Genomic DNA, 17230 nt, shown 5'->3' with positions numbered 1-17230 from the left:
CCATCGAGGATGCGGGGGATTGTGCTGTGGCGGCTTCAAAGGGGGCAGGGAATCCCAGGCATGACAGAGTGTTGGAAGCGAGAGGGATGAGAGGAGGTGAACATCTTGCCAAAAGAGGTTGACGTCTTTTTCCAACGACCTGAAGTTCTAGAAGAATAAACATCCAGTGGGGATATGACTTTGTTTTATAAGTGATATGAGATGACCCTTTATAATAAGCCCTGTCATACCCCGATGGTTCTTTTATGTTGGCGGGGTGTAGTCTCTCCTGATGTATTCCGAAACGTAGGAATTGATGGCAGTGGTGATAGTCTAGATAGACTAGACTTCGACCTCGTGTTTATCTGCGGGGCAAAAGCAGAAATAGCAGCCGAGCTGCGGCCTTCTTACTCACGTATTTTGCATTTTGAAGACTGTAAAAATTGATTTTCTTTGAAATTGTTTAATTGGCTGTCTGAACAAACTGAGTTGGAACTTTGGCGTGAACCTCGTAGGATCTGTTCAGATTGACTTATTTTCCGGATTTATCACTTGATGTTGCCGTGGCGGCTTTGTGACTGGTAAACCCCACCTCCCGTGGGAACTTAATCCCCGTTTTAAGACTATTTATCAGCACGTCACATTTGCGAATCCGCAGCAGGGTTTTTGGCAGTCTCCCCACCCTGGAAACCGGGGAATTAAATCAGAGGATAGGAATTTGAGTAACCGAGGTCCCAGTCCCATATCTCTGACTAATTCTCTTTAATAGAAATTAGTGAAAGATATTTTGTTTTCAGTTGTATAAATTCATTTTCCACATTAAATGGCAAAGCCTTAATTAGTAATTTTGAATTAAACTCATTTGTAATCATCAGTTTGCCTTTCAATTGTGGAAAGACTTTGGCATTCTGAATTGTTCTACGGTCTGCAAAACTGCAGTGTAGCCGTTCGTTAATCTGAAATGAACTTTTCAGTACAGTGGAAGTGGACTTAATTTTTAATTGATTGAATTTTTTAAGCGCAGTTGGTGTAATAAATTAACACCGTTCTGTTTCTTTGCAGCGGAGATGGAACGATGAGAAAGAATATCGATGTATGGAAAAAGTGGACAACACTAAACAGCCTCCAGCTGCATGGGTAAAATCCAGTTAATTTTATACTACTGTTAGAGTTATTTGTTAAGCGCTTAGTACGTGCCAAGCACTCTTCCGAGCTCTGGAATAGACTCAAGATAATCAGGTCAGACCCAATTCCCATCCCGATATGTGAGACTCCGAGTTTAAGGTGGAGAGAGAACAGGTATTTATCCTCATTTTACTGATACGGACATTTAATAGGGTCTAAAAATCAGTGCTTAAGTTGTGAAGAAAACGCAGATCCGGCAACATAAATATTAGGTTTCACCGTGCATTCAGGCATGCCAGTAAGCAGGTAGAACACGACGGCAGAATTAGGAAAAATTCTTCCGGGTATTTTAGGTGGGGTGAAGACTATCAATCAATCAGTGGTATTTATTGAGCACTTACTATGTGCAGAGCACTGCACTAAATGCTTAGGAGAGTGCACTGCAACAGAGTTGGTAGACCTGTTCCCTGCTTGTAACATACTACCCTGCAACTTTTCTGCATCTCGGAGTTCTCTGAGAACCCCCACTTTATAGGGGAACCGATTGTTGAAAATTGTGTAAAGGAAGGCTCAATTTTTTTTAGCTGTTTGAATTAATTTCATTCTTGCCCCGGACAAATTTCTGAAAGTAAACCCGGAATCAATTTACAAAGCGTCAGAGATGAGCTTCATAAAGTGGAGTGATGGGTACAGTTCTCCCGTATTTTAAAGGGTAAGTTTAGGCAGTGTAAGGAAGTTGGACTAGAAAATGTGGATGTCATCTTGATAGTATACGCGTGGCAGGTTGTGTGGGACAAAAGCTTGCTTTTAGTTACGCTGGCCCTGCACAGACCCGCGGGGCTTAGCCTGTATGCACTTTAAATAACCTACCTCCCAGAGAGAATATGCTAACTCGGTCTTGAAGACTGGACCCAGCACTCTTCAGGCCCATAAAAAAATTTTACTGCAATCGCTGCCCGCCATTACTAGCTCCTCTAGACTGTAAGCTCGTTGTGGGCGGGGAATGTGTCTGTTATACTGTTACATCGTACTCTCCCAAGTGCTTAGCACTGTGCTCTGCACACAAAAAGTGCTGAATAAATACAATTGACTGACTTATTCCAAGGAGTTATTGTACACTACTATTGATATCAGTGATGTTACTCATTAAAAGTTTGCTGCGTTGGACAGTGCCGCAGTGGATACGAGATAAGCAGAGGGGACCAAGTCCCTGGCTTAAGTAAGGCCCAGAGTCTAGTAAGATTTCAGAAGCAGATTCCTGAGGTCAAATAAACATCATAATCAATAATGTCTATGTTTGCCAGTAGTTTTTTAAGTTCTGGGCACAGCTGATTGGCATGGCTGAATAATAATCATTAAGAATGTAGTCATTATTGATAATGATATTTTTTGCGCCCAATGAGTCCAAGACAATGTTCTGTGCTAAGCGATTGGGAAAGTACGACAGAAATACAAGACCTATTCCCTGCCTAGGAGTTTACGGTCTAACTTGACAGTTATGTAACTTTTCGTCGCACAAGGTCAGAGGTCTTCTAGAAATAAAAGCCCTTTTTATACTGCACAGCATGGACCATGTGGGGGCCTATCTTTTGAGACTCCATTTAACTGAGCCCTCAATTCTTAGTCTGCAGCTACGGATCGCAACCCGAGGTGTCGAGCAGCTGGCCGAAGGCGGTAGGATGGTGTATTCGACGTGTTCACTAAATCCCATTGAGGATGAAGCAGTGATCGCGTCTCTGCTGGAAAAGAGTGAAGGTGAATTGATTCACTTTTCTAGTCTATTTTGATCCGTGAGAACAATTTTTTTTTTTAATGGTAATAGAAATATTTGTTACGCGTTTACTGTGTACCAAGCAGCGTACTAAGCACTTGGGTAAATTCAGGATCACCGGGTTGGACACAGTCTGTGTCCCCCGTGGGGCTCACAGTCTAAGCAGGAAGGTCAATCTGCGTTTTATAGATGAGGAAATTGAGGCACGGAGGAGTGAAGTGACTTGCCCAACGTCACACAGTAGACAGGTGGCAAAGCTGAGATCGGAACCCAGGACCTCCGACTCCGAGGCCCGTGCCCCTTGGGCTAGGCCACACTGTTTCCTTACGCAATGCACATTTATAGTATTTTCTCAAATGTCCTTCATCCCGACACTTGCTTACAGGATGTGAACTGGAGACTGAAAATACCTCTTTGGGGATCACGCCCCCAGAGCAAAACTATATCTCTTTGCACGGGAAGTGTTTGGACCGTTGGCAGACAGCACTCAGCCCAGCGATATTTGTGTGTGCTGGATTTGTGTTTTAATTATTGGTTGGTATCCCAGAAAGGTCTCCAATCTATGTAAAAACTTCGCAAGTCTCTCCAATTCATAGTCTTTAGAAATCACGTACAGTACATGAGTAATAAGACCGTGTCGGGAAGATTATAACCTTTTCTTTTGTTTTCACTTTGGGGCTGTTTCTAGGTGCTTTGGAGCTTGCTGATGTCTCTTCTGAGCTACCAGGATTAAAGTGGATGCCTGGAGTCACACAGTGGAAGGTATTAAAGTTTAACCTCATTGATCTAGCAGGTGTGATCCAGATAAACAGAAATCCAGAGACTTCCAGAGAGGAAACTGGAAAAATAATGCTTCTTCCATACTTGCCCAAAGCGGGCAAAGGTGACTGTGAAACAAAACATGAACTTGGTTCAGATTGATGTTTTAGATTGAGAGATGAAGTACACATTTAAAGATTCAGCCAGTGAGCTTATTTTCTGGTTAGGTTATGAAAACTGGCCCGTGTCTTTTGGTTGTTTGTAGAATTCAGTTTTCCTTACCAGATAAGGGCATCGGTCATCTTGATGCAGAACCTTTTCGCCCCTTAGGTTTAGATATTAAAATGGTAGCATTCTAAGAGTAAGCAAATACCGCCCAGCTTCACAATACCCCCTTCACCCCTGTATTAGTTGCCTACCCCAAACTAGGGAGAATTTTACTGATAAGGTGGGTAGAAGCCCAGCCCAGTGTGGCTAATTTGTAGCTGGTCACAAGCGTTGCTCCTGAAAAAAGTCTTAGTGTGTTAAGAAACCGTAGTGGCAGTGACTATATACTAGGCATTCCTAACCAAAACCATCTGCCCTGTAGACTGTGGCTGAATTTGCCTAAGGCAGACCTCACCTTGAGGGGCAGTTACCACTAAGGGAGATTGTGCTTTACTCACAGGGCCATTTTGTCATCTCTTTTTGCACCCAAGTCCACCTCCGAACTCGCCCTGATAACCGTGACTTCACACAGGTTGTCTGACAGTGTTTTGGAGCCTCCTCCTCTCCCCGACACTGTCCCAAACCATGCTGTCTTTCAGAATAGTTTGCCAAGAGTCCAGGCAGGCTGCTGATAAAGAGGAAGTTACCCCCAAATTCCCAGCAACGTCTGCAGAGCAGCTAGCGAGTGGATGGTCTTTTTGGCGAGTCAGAATGATGCAGTCTCCTTTTTTTTTTTTTTTCCTTTTTTTGGTATTTGTCCCATGGGGGTGAAAGATCTAATGTTTTTGTCCTTTGGGCACTTAACACAGAGAAAAAGAAGCAGCGTGGCTCAGTGGAAAGAGCACGGGCTTTGGAGTCAGGGCTCATGAGTTCGAATCCCAGCTCTGCCACTTGTCGGCTGTGTGACTGTGGGCAAGTCACTTCACTTCTCTGCGCCTCAGTTCCCTCATCTGTAAAATGGGGATTAAGACTGTGAGCCCCACGTGGGACAACCTGATTCCCCTATGTCTACCCCAGCGCTTAGAACAGTGCTCGGCACATAGTAAGCGCTTAACAAATACCAACATTATTATTATTATTATTAAAAAGTACCAGTAGTAAAATGTCTTAAACTTATCTACCCCAGGACTGAGAACCGTGTTTGATAGCACACCTTTAACAAATACCATTAGGAAAAAAAAATCAGATTTTGTTAGCACCGTTAAGAAGCCCTAGGTTTGAGGAACTATTTTCAGCCTGCCATTAAGGTTGTCCAGCTCAGATTTTCTTATCTTCTCATTGATCAGGTGATGATGAAAGACGGGCAGTGGTTTGCCGATTGGAAAGACGTCCCTCAGAGCCGACATACCCAAATTCGACCCACCATGTTCCCGCCAAAGGATCAAGAAAAATTAAAGGCAATACATCTAGAGCGCTGGTACGTACAAGGATGGGACCATTCGAGTTTCAGGAACTTTCTTTGGAGTTCAGTGGGTCTTGGAAAGTATACGGCAGACCTAGCTAATGGATCGGCTCTGCTCCACACGGCCTGGACAAACACTGTGTACCTATTGTAATCAAGTGCTTTGAGGGCTTTGATGCTTTTCTCCTCTCCTGTTCCCTGCTTGCTATGGTCCTACGTTGCTTGTTAATAATAACTGTGGTCTTTAAGTGCTTCCTACGGGCCAGGCACTCTATTAAGTGCTGGGATGGGCACAAGCAAATGTACCCCTATTCCTCTCTTGCTTCACCTGGACATCTCAGTTGGGAAACAGCTGGGAAGACCCAGTCCAGTCTCGCCTACGTCACTCCTTGCATTCTCACTTGGGACAAGTTTTGTCTTCTGTCCCCTCATCCTTGTGAGGCAGAGTGGAGGATGGTGGACAGGTCCATGACATGGCATTCAAGAGAAATTGGTTATTCTCTACATAGAAGAATTTTGGGATTCTGCCTCGGTGCAGTCCTCTCTTTCTGGTCTGTCCCCAGAGGGCTCGAAAAGATACATGGGAGATTTTTCCATTCAGATCTGACGGGTTTCAAACGCTGCCTTGTTTTAATGCAGAAACACGGTTGGATCAATGGAACAAATGCAAATTTACATTTTTCTTCTTTCTAGCCTGAGAATATTACCTCACCATCAAAATACCGGAGGCTTTTTTGTGGCAGTTTTACTCAAAAAATCTTCAATGCCATGGAATAAACGTCAGCCCAAGGTAAGATCTGTTTTTTAAAATAGTGGTAATGAAGCACAAAGTGGTAAAGAACCACTTGAAAAGGTGGTTCTAAGTTAACCAGAAGAAATACTGTGCCTCTGTGGACTGAAGTAGATAGTGTGTGTGTGTTTTATTTCTGTCCTTGGTTAGGTATTTAGTGCCGAGCAGGGTAGAAGGCGGTCCTGGGGATTGTTCATAGATTATCATTCAGAAAAGTTATCTGGCACACAGAGGGCTCAAAGTCTAAAAGCTGGTCGGAGCGGTTGGGATGGGACAGACCCAGTAAGAAAGAAATCAGACAACGGCAACAATCTGATGCCTGCAAGGAAAGCCACTGTATATTGGTGCAGGGAGAGAAAACTCCTTCTGGCTCTTTCCACTCCAGGGCTAATCTATCCCAATTTTCTAACCGTTGTTTCAGGGGATTCTCAAGTAATTAGACATTCATAGGCACCTGCTGTGCTCTTACTGAGTGCGAGAACTTTGGAAAGTACAATAAACACAAGACACATTTTCACTACTTTCAAGGAGCCGTCTTACAGTGTAATGGAGGAGGCAGGTTAAAACGGTGTAATTTACAAACGGTGGGAGCAGGAGGAGAAACGGGTAAAGGAAGATGTAGTACAAATGTCAGGGTGAAAGAGCTAATTAAAGAAAATACAGTTAACCCTACATACGTAAATAAGCACCGAGGATAGGCATGCAAGGCCGGGCGTAGATGTTTGAGGGGAAGGGACAGCTGTGGGAGACGTTATGGAAGTTAGCAGTCGGCTGTGAGAGCCCAAAGACAGTGAGGAGTTGACAGTGACGCTGAGCTTGTGGGCTTCTGGGCCAGGGAGGATGGTGAAGGGAGGTGTGCTTCATTAATGGAGTTGGGAGGGATGGGCTAAATAAAGGGATTAGATTAGGTCCCAAGGAAATTAATTTCACTGGGCAAAGTCGTCTATACACATACATACAGGCAGCTGTCTCCACAGTACATATACTTTAATTTGGAACAATTTAATACTGAAGTGTAACCATTTAATTTGGTACCCCAATGCATGGCTTTTCTAGTTTTCTTACCGTTACTGCTAGGCCCTCCGCTGTATCACTTTCTGGATATTTTTGACTTGTAACAATGGGTGATAAAATCATGATGTTAGAAAAGGCCAGGGAATCTATTCAGGATCGACACAGCGATAACAGCAATCATTTATCACAGTAGAGCCGGAGCGTCATTTAGTTTCAGCACCGGTGCTAGCAAGTGCCAAGCAGTCTTAGAACGGAACATTTGCATGGCTTTTAAAATGAGAGGTTTCTAGAATAGGTCAGCAATTTAATAATGGAATAATAATAGTATTTGTTAAATGCTTACTGTATGCCAGTCACCCGTTCTAAGCACTAGGTAGGTTGAACAGAGTCCCTGCCCCACTTGGGGCTCATAGTCTTAATCCCCTTGGACCGTGTACTTGGTTAGTACAGGTATAAATAACTTGACATGAATATTTCAGAAACACATTGGTATCTTCCCTCCCAGGAAAGGTACGAATTAATTTTTTCTATCAAAAAATACAGTAGCTCTGAGTTATGGGGTCCTGAATTTTAGCCTCTGAAGAGATCATTTTCGTGGCACCTAAGTGAGAGTATTCTTTATTACAGCTCCAACGCAAAAATCCACTCGTAGCTAGAGAAGCTACAGAGACGGGCAGCGAGGCCCCCTCGGAAACGGGCAGCGAGGCCCCTCCAGAAACGGGCAGCGAGGCCCCTCCAGAAACGGGCAGCGAGGCCCCCCAAGAAACGGGCAGCGAAGCCCCTGCGGATATTGACAGCGAGGCCCCCTTGGAGACCGAAGAGATCCATGGCGCTCTGAATTTAGAGAGTGATGGAAACAAGAAAGATGGCGTGTGTGGGTAAGATCGAGATTTTGATACTGGCTCTAGAGATGGGATTTACACTATACGAGACCCCCAAGCAGCCCCTTTTTAAATAGACCTGGCACTTCTAGTTGGTGTATGAGAGGAGGAGAGGGTTTATTCAGAACCCAAAAAGAAGGGTCACTCTTCTTGCGCGGCGTTAGGTGAGCACGTGGAATTTGCCACCCTTAGAAATTGTGCAGACCGATGGTCTCACTAGGTTCGAGGAGGTTGTGGTTAGTTCGTGAAAGAGAGGTCCATAATGGCCCACTAGAGGGAAAGTATCCACTGTAGGCTATTAACTTCTTGTGGGGAGGGAGTATATCTACCAATTCTCTTGTACTCTTCCAAGTGTTTGTTTAGTACACAGTGAGCACTCAATACATAATTATTACTACTGTATTTATTAAACACTTACTATGGGTCCAGGACGATTCTACATCGATTTATTATCCTAAGTGTTTTATGATTCATATGATCTGATTTTGTTAAAGTTTTAAAATTTAACGTTTTATTTTTGAAGTACATTCAAAATAAGTTAGGTAGTAGGAAGCTGCAGTACTTTTGGGGGTTTGTAGAAAATATGATCTGTATTTCCTATTAGTATCCTGATGATTTAGAAGTCATAATGACAAGTACGTTAATTTTACAAAATAATTCTTGATTTTTAGGCCACCTCCAAATAAGAAAATGAAGTTATTTGGATTTAAAGAAGATCCATTTGTATTTATTCCTGAAGATGATCCATTATTTCCACCTATTCAGTAAGATGGTTTTCACTCTTTTAATTCTTCATTGGTGAAGAGTAACAACTTACAAAAGTGCCCATTCTTTGCCCAGGTTACATGGATGATGAACTTTTCCTTCTCTGGCCATCTTTCTTCCTCTGTCCCCGTCTTTTTTGAAGGGTGTTGTCCCCATGAAGCTCTTCTCCTCTCTCCCTTTCTGCTGCTCTCTCAGGTCTCTCTCTATCTCTTTCTCCACCAGTCATTTCTTCCATTTTGTATCCTTCCCCTGCCTCCTTAGTTCTTTCCTTGTTTTCTTTCCTTCTCCTTGTTCATATCCCTTTATGAAGAGTGTCTCTATCGCCCCATCTCATTTTTCCTCTCCTGTTCCTCTCCCCTGTAAGCTGTAAACTCCTTGTGGGCGGGAAACGTATCTACCAGCACTGTGGTATTGAAGTTGAAGGCCTTTCAACTTCTTGTTTTTGATTTCCATGCCCCTTCTTCTCTCTCTTTCCCTCTGCTTGATTGGTTGCCTCTCTCCCTTTCCCTGTTCTCCCTCAAAGCTCTTGCTGGGCATTAATCTTGGGAACACCAAGGCTCCGGGTTTGCCCAGGAGCTGCTGAGTGATGACACCTCAGTCTTCTGTGCTCATCTTATCGACAAGAAGTATCCAGAAGTAGTCATGAACTTGAACATGCTTTTCATCTGTTGGTGGGCAAACCAAATGTAGGGCCGCTTGAAGCTTTAGCCACGGGAGTCCATACAGTGGTGGGCGTGTATAGTTTTCTAACGAACCTACAGTAATCATTTCAGGAGTGCCGTCCGGGGCCATTATTTCCTCAGTGGTTTTCCGTATTCTTTTCATTCGTTTTTCAATTCCTATTTTTGACCTAGCTGCAGCTCTGCTCTGGGAGAAATGTATATTTCCATCAGATGCTAATGTAAAACTCTGGGAAATAAAAATATGTCTTTTATGTAAAAGTAGAAATTGCTGTGAGATTTCAACTGCTGGTGAATCCATTGAACCGTCAGTTTTAGGAGAAAGATCGGGCCAGTTTTGGGTTCGGGGCAGCTCTGGAGTTGCCTTTAGCGACTATGAAAACACTTAAAATTGAATCTCACAGCCAGAGACCAAAATGTGCATCTGTCCATAGGCTGTGTGGGCAGAGTGGAACTGATCAGGGAATATCAAGCATTGCTGAATTTTGAACCCGAGTCATCCAAAAGAAATTGCTTTGTTTACAGGAATTTTTATGCTTTGGCTCCTTCATTCCCGAAGATGAATTTGTTAACTCGAACTCAAGAGGGGAAGAAGAGACAGTTATACATGGTCTCTAAGGAACTGCGGAATGTGCTGCTGAACAATAGCGAAAGGATGAAGGTACAGTTAGTTGATTTTTGTGTTTTCCATTTGGGTTTGAGGCATTTGTGTGCCAAATGTGCAAACGGGATTCTAGAAGACCTAATTCTGACTTGCGAGTTGAACAACTTTTGCGCATTTTAAGAGCCTAGAAGTGTGGCCCAGTCAGCTGGGGAAGGAAAGGAAAGTTGGAGACAGGTTTGTTAAATAACTAGGGTGCCTGTCGAAGTAAACCCACAGGGAGATTACAGCTGCGGTCCATGTGTTACACCTTTCGATGATGTGTGGACCCAGGAAGATTTCCTTTGGGCCAGGGCTCGTAAACAAGTGAGTTGTGGCCACTAATGTCCTGGGCCCTGACAAGTTAACCCGGTGTATCTGGCCAAAATAAAAGTTATATTTAATACAGTGCTCTGCACACAGTAAATGCTCAATAAAAACAATTGATTGCTTTTTCGGGCTCTAGTCAATCGGTGACATGTAGGAGTGCAGAGCACAGCACTGAGCGCTTGGAAGAGTACAATACAATAGAGTAGGTAGACCTGTTCTGTGCCCACAAGGAGTTTGCAGACAGACTAGAGGGAGAGACGGATATTAAAAGAAATTACGGTTAGTTATGTGCCTAAGTGCTGTGGGGGTGAAGTGAAAATCAGAGTGCTTAAGGGGTATAGCTCAAGTGCATAGGTGATGCCGAAGAGAGGGCAAGTCGGAGAAATGAGGAAGGGTTCTGTGGTGACGATCCAGGGCTGAGGGTTTGGCGGAGGGATGGGGAAAAGAAGGAATTTGAGTCGAGTGGAGAGGAAGGAGTTGAGGGTGTGGAGTAGTGCAGAAAGAGGTGATAGGTTGGGTATTGAGACCAGTCGGGGCTGTGGAGACCAGTGGCAAGTTCCAGGGGTACTGGGGTAAAGGTATTGAGAGGGAGAGGCCAGACTGGTCAGACTGCACTGGTGGACACGGCTCATCCAGTCACCTGTGTAATGACTCTTGCCTTTCCAGGTGGAAGATTTTTGACCAGGAACTGTTCTGCTAACTACCGATGGCTGACAAGGAGAAACTAGTTAGGAAATGTGAGATTTTGACTAACCCCCAGGGTAGAATTAAACTTCTAGATATGATTTAGCTGCCGCCTTCCTACCTCGATCAGATGACTGACCTGAAAAATGTTCATTTCTTTTTCATTGACATGCGGGTGTGCTTTTTCTGACCTGATTTTGCCCCTGGCAGGTTATTAACACCGGGATAAAAGTTTGGTCACGCAACAATGACGGTGAACAGTTTGGCTGTGCCTTCAGACTAGCACAGGAGGTAAGTCTAGAAATTTGTTCATTTCTGTCATCCTAGCCAGTTTTGGAAAAACAAATTTAACATGATAACATTTCCTCCCTTTCCCCTTTTCATTCTTCTCTCTCTTCCCTCTCTTTTTTCTCTTCCCCCGTCTTTCTCTCTCTCACCCTCTCTCTCTCTCCCCTCCCCACCTTCTCTTTCTCCTTATCTCTCCCTCCCCCCACAGACATTCTAGCCAGAGTTTCCACTTTAGAAAAAAAAAAAGGTGTGTAAGGTGACAACATTTAGTGGTCTGTGAGAACTCGCTGGGTTGTGATAAACTCTATAGCAAACCCCAGGAGGTCAGTCAGCTCTCCCAGATCACTTTGTGGAACCATAATTTAGCAGAAGGTAAATTTTGAGAAAAGGCACCGAAGAAGCCAATGAGGAACCAGGCATCTTTAAATCCTGCAAATTTAGCTCAATCTGTGAAAGTCTCAAGAACAATGAAACGGGTAGCGGAAAAAGGAAGAAGGTGGAAAACGACGTCCGTTAATGAGGAATGATTTACCCCTTGAGCTGAAGGTCTTGGATGTATTTGACCCCCTCATTCCTCCATTTCTGCTGGGGCCTAGGGAGGTAGGAGTTTGTGCAGGCAGCTCTTGTAAGCTCCCTTGAGCGCAGAGATCTTACATATTCTATGGTACTATCCCAAGCATTTATTACAGTGTTCTGCACGTAGTAAGTACTTACTGAATACAGTTGGTTGGCTGAAAAGCAGTCCTCCAAAGGTATAGCCAGAAACCAACAGGCAAGGCAGAGTCGGGAATTGGCGTTAAAGTTCCTAAATGTGAATTTTTAAATTAAGCATGAAGTTTTGAAAAATGTGAAACCTTGAACAAAACCCCCTAAAGTTACACTTTTAAAGCTGTTCAATTAAAAAGCTATTTAAGATGAAGATGATAATGGGATTTGCTTACTGTGTGCCAAACACCGTACTAAGCATTGGGATGGACTTAAGACAGGTTGGACACAGCCCCTGTTCATTAATTAATTAATTAGTTAATTATTCAGTTGCATTTATTGAACACCTGTGTGCAGAGCACCATACTAAGCGCTTGGAAGTACAGTTCATAAGGGGCTCACAGTCTAAGCGGGGAGGGAGCACAGGTATTGAATCCCCATTTTACAGATGAGGAAATTGAAGCACAGAGAAGTTAAGTGACTTACCCGGGGTCACGCGACGGGCCAGCGTTACAGCCCGCATTAGAACCCAGATTCTGTAGGCCGTGCTGCTCCTCATGGTGGTGATGACGTGGTGATACCGTTTTCTTTTCCTCACACCAGGGAATATACACATTGTATCCATTCATTAATTCAAGAATAATTTCTGTTTGCATGGAAGATGTCAAAGTGCTGTTAACCCAGGAAAACCCATTTTTTAGTAAATTTAGCAGTGAGACACACAAGCAGGCTAAGGATATGGGTAAGCTTTTTTCATTTTGCTGTGATGTTATTCTTGGGTAACAAACAAAATATTGAAATTTTCTTCAATTTTGACAAGTTCATTTTAATTAATAATTCATTAATTTATTTAAATGTATTGATAATTCATATTTATTAATAGTATTGTGCATTAAGCTTTGTTCTACGAGTTGGGGTAAATACAAGTTAATCAAATTGGACAGAGTCCCTGTCCCCCATGCATATTAGATATATTTAGCATCTTTATTGCTTATAGTTTTGAATGTCTCAGTGGGTTATATTTGCTGATCACATCTCAGTTCATCCTATGTTTCTTTTTTTCATTTTGGTTCAGTGCTGTTGAATAGTTTCCAGATTGCCTTATTTCTATTATGCTGGTGTGTTTGTGCGTTTTCGGCTTGGTGAACTTTCCTTCAAATCCCCTTAAATGGATTTTCTGCCAAGGTCTTAATATTGCTCTGTTCTACTAAAAAATAAGATAATAGAAATGGGATTTGTGGATCTCTGTCTACAGTCTGGTAGTATTTAATGTTTTGAGTATGGCATGTTTATACATCTGTTCCTTCATTTCTGGAAAACACTTCTGGAAAGACGTATCCTAACTTTGAAGAGTATCTCGAAGGATTAGAATCGAAGTCTTATTAAAAGCACATCTTCTCCAAGAGGCCTTTCCCAACTGAGCCCTCATTTCCCCTACTCCATCTCCCTCTGCATCTCTCTGGCACTTAAATTTGTGTCCTTTAGGCACTTTGTATTCATTTCCCCGCTTAGACCCCACAGCACTTACCGTATATATCCATAATTGATTTTAATGTCCGTCTCTCCCTCTACACTGTAACCTGCCTGTGTCCGGGGAACGTGTCTACCAACTCTGTTATATTGAACTCTCCCAAGAGCTTAGGACAGTGCTCTACACATAGTAAGCACTCAATAAATACAACTGATTGATCGGTTAGAGTCCCAACACTGAAACTTTGTTTCTTACATGTACGTATCAGTGTTCATTGACACCAGTAAGTTTGGTTTACCTCAATGAAGGCACGGATTCGGCTGGCATTTTTGAAGTAAATGAAGCACTTTAACGGTGAACTTGAAAATGTTTTTATTTCTCTTCTAGTCATGGGAAGTATTGTCCTGAAATATGAACCAGATGCTCAGTAAGTAAATGCTTTGTGATTGGATTGGATTTTGAACCTAAATTGCGCTGGGGATTCATGGAGGGGTTAGACTGTTTTGGTTTGGGCAGAGAGCCCCGAATTTGAACTTGTAGATTGTGCCCGACCCGGACAGTGCTCGGTGCTGTTTGGTAGAACGTAAGTGCTTAACAAAACCACAGTTCTTGTTTTATTACTGTCTCCGTGGAGGTCCAGCGTAGACTGCTATAGTGTGCTCTGAGAGCCGGGGTCCTCCCCGCCACTGTGGTCTCCGAACCGCAGCGCTCTGAAGGCTGCATCATGTAGGCCCGACGGGCAAAATGTGACCCATCCCAAAAGGGGTTTTCTGGTTCGGTCTGGACTGCGTCTTCGCTACGCCATCGATCGGGGGATGCTGTGACTCTGGAAGCGGAGTTTGGGTCGATCCAGCTCACGAACCGCAAAGTAATCAAAATGCGGGAATTGCCGTAGAATGAGTCTTGGGCTCCTTTTTTATGTTTTTCGGTGTTCAGTCCATCAGCTAATCGGTGGTGTTTATCGAGAGCTTACTGTGTGCAGAGCACTACGGAGCGCTTGGGAGGGTACGGTGCAATGACGGGGTCAACATGAGTTACTCCCTTGAAAGCAATGCTACCGTTGATGTTTTTAATTATTTTACTCTGTGACCATTTTCCTCTTGATTGCATTGGAAGGAAACAAGATACCCTTCAGTGTCCCATTGTGCTGTGTGGTTGGCGTGGAAAGACCTCGATTCGTGCTTTTGTGCCCAAGAACGAAAGATTCCATTACCTAAGAATGATGGGAGTCGAAGTGTTCAGAGAGAAGAAGAAAGAGGGCGATCCCGAGAACAAGGCAGAAGAGAATCAAGCCACTACTGGACCGGCGGAGGAAGAGATGAAGGAGGAATGTCAAGCGAAAGAATCTGACAACTCAAACTCAAAAGCAGGTGCCGCGTCGGTTGAACCGGGGCAGGAACCGATGGAAAGCAGTGTTGATGAAACAGAGAGTAGAACGGGAAGCAGCCAGTCTAACAATACTGAGAGTCAAAAACATTGTCGATCAGAGAATGCCAAAGACTGAGTCCGTTTCAGTTTTGAGTTCGTTTACCTGCCTTGCCTTCAGAAGATGCAGACCTAGAACTTGGCTCAGGCCGGAAAATACATCTGAAAGACGAGATCAGGTTAAAGGGACTGTACCCCTGGCGCGAACATCCTGTCGAGCTGTCCCTTGTTTTACTCTTTTACGGAGTATCACAAAGGATATTTTTCAGCTTCTTACAAGAAGCTTTTGTTTTTATTAGTACGGCACAGGTGGTTGTGTTTCCTTTTGCCGGCAGTGGACCTCGTACCAGTAAGATCATTAAGCAAAGTCAAGCCTAAGCCTCTGCTTTGGGAAGTTTTTAGAGCCGTTAATCTTACATTCATATTTGTTAGGGGGGTGGGGGAAATCCTATAAAGTACCAGTGCGCTGATCTTTGGACCACCGGATTATTTTTATTAGTCCTTACCTCCTGGGTGGGCTAATAGGACAATCCGCCTTTTAGCTTTAATAGTTGTGTGAGTTGCACATTGCAGGAAGGGGCATTTTTTTGGAGCAAGGTTACTATCTCAGGTTTCGGATGAGTTGTGTACCTTTTGAAATAAAGGAGATGCTTAACTTTTTCTCAGAGTAAAAAGAGAATCGTGATTTTAATTTTGTCCGATAGTCCTGTGGTTTTAATTGGTTGCTTTTGTAACTGTTGTGTAAAATGACTTGCAGAAGCCTATATCAGTCGAGAATGTTTGGACAGTCATGTGGGTGCGTGAGGATTCGGAGTTTGTCATTGATTGGGAAGAGGACTGACTTAGGTTGTTGGGTTGTATTTCCAACTTAAACGGAATAACGGTTCAAGGAACAGAGTCTTCCATCCGTAGAATATAGAGGGCTCCTCTATTTCAGACATTTAGGCACAAGCCCTTCCATTCTGTCTTATCCAGACAATCATGTACACATAGGTGACCCCTTAAAATGAAGCAGAGAGGCAGGACCATGGAAGATGACAAATTCCAGTCGTCACTACTGATGTCCAGAAATGCATGGTGGCCTAGCGGAGGGACCGTGAACTGGGAGTCAGGAGTTGTGGGTTTTAACCCTGGCTCCAACCTTCCCTGCTGTGGGACCCTGTGCGAGTCAATGATGATAATTGCGATATTTGTTAAGCACTTACTATCGGGCCAGGCACTGTTCTAAGCGCTGGGGGTAGGTACAAAATAATTGAGTTGAACACAGTCCTTGTCCCTCATAGGGATCACAGCCTTAATCTCCCTTTTACAGATGAGGTAGCTGAGTGATTCGTCCGAGGTCGCACGGCAGACAAGTGGCACAGTCGGGATTAGAACCCTGGTCCTTCTGACTCTCAGGCCTGTGCTCTGTCCACTAGTGCAAAATGGTGATGGACTATATTTCTCCCCCCATCCCTAGACAGCTCCATATAGGACAGGGACCCTCTCTGACCTGCTTGCAGTATACCTATTCCCAATATTTAACGGTCCTTGGCACCTAATGAGCATTTAACCAATACCACAAGTATTATTTTATCATTGTTATCATCCTGGGCCTCACCACAGCTTCAGCCTGGCCTCCGACTTTTAGCTCCCCTTGGCCAGGCTGGTTATCTGTCCCGGTCTCTGTCCTTTAGAGCTTCCGGTGAAGTGCAGACCCCAGGGAAACGGCGGCTTTGTATTCCGATCTCTTAGGCTGTTCCCCGGGAATATTCTCCTTTCCCTGGCAGCCGTCAAAAAAGAGGAGCGGCGGTAACAAGAGTAGGTCAAAATGCGAACACTCGTGGCTATATCTGGATGCCTCCTCTAATTCCGCCTCGTACACCGGAGCAGTCCAAGGGGGTGTTTACTCGAATCCTGCTTCTTGGCAGTCATTTTCATCTGGCCTCATCCTCGCCGTGCCACTGAGTTTCTTCTGGCAGTACCAGTTAAGGGTATTGGAAACAGCCCTTGAAAATAAAGATCGGGTAAAGCTCTGATGATAATAATTATGGCCTCTGTGTAAGCGCTCACTGTGTACCACCGGGATGTAGTCAGATCGGACACCGTCCCTCGACCCGAGAGAACAGGTATTTTATCCTGATTTTACAGATGAGAAAACAGAGACAGAAGTAAAGTGACTTGCCCAAGGTCACCCAGCAGGTAGGTGTCAAGAGCTGGGAGTAGAACTAATTTGCTGACAGGTTTTTGGGCTGTGGGGTTGTAGAATAATGAATTGGATCCTGTCCAAAAAAGAAACCCTTTGCGAAGAATCAAAAGGCAATTTAGAGTGAGC

General features: G+C 43.9%; 1 protein-coding gene across 1 annotated transcript in view; it reads left to right on the top strand.

The window, feature by feature from the left end:
* The window catches only part of NSUN2 (NOP2/Sun RNA methyltransferase 2), a 29751-nt gene extending 14144 nt beyond the window's left edge, over positions 1-15607 (top strand). Inside the window, exons 8-19 of the mRNA XM_007662755.3 lie at positions 1042-1116; positions 2729-2859; positions 3564-3637; positions 5128-5258; positions 5937-6033; positions 7675-7925; positions 8600-8692; positions 9899-10034; positions 11238-11318; positions 12624-12762; positions 13879-13918; positions 14608-15607. Of these exons, the coding sequence (XP_007660945.2) occupies positions 1042-1116; positions 2729-2859; positions 3564-3637; positions 5128-5258; positions 5937-6033; positions 7675-7925; positions 8600-8692; positions 9899-10034; positions 11238-11318; positions 12624-12762; positions 13879-13918; positions 14608-14995 (1636 nt within the window). The 3' untranslated portion in view covers positions 14996-15607. The remainder of the gene's footprint in view (positions 1-1041; positions 1117-2728; positions 2860-3563; positions 3638-5127; positions 5259-5936; positions 6034-7674; positions 7926-8599; positions 8693-9898; positions 10035-11237; positions 11319-12623; positions 12763-13878; positions 13919-14607) is intronic.
* The last annotated feature ends 1623 nt before the right edge of the window (positions 15608-17230 follow it).

Source organism: Ornithorhynchus anatinus, chromosome X3, assembly GCF_004115215.2.
Source record: "Ornithorhynchus anatinus isolate Pmale09 chromosome X3, mOrnAna1.pri.v4, whole genome shotgun sequence".
Lineage (NCBI taxonomy): Eukaryota > Metazoa > Chordata > Mammalia > Monotremata > Ornithorhynchidae > Ornithorhynchus > Ornithorhynchus anatinus.
This window is presented reverse-complemented; position numbering and strand designations above follow the sequence as displayed.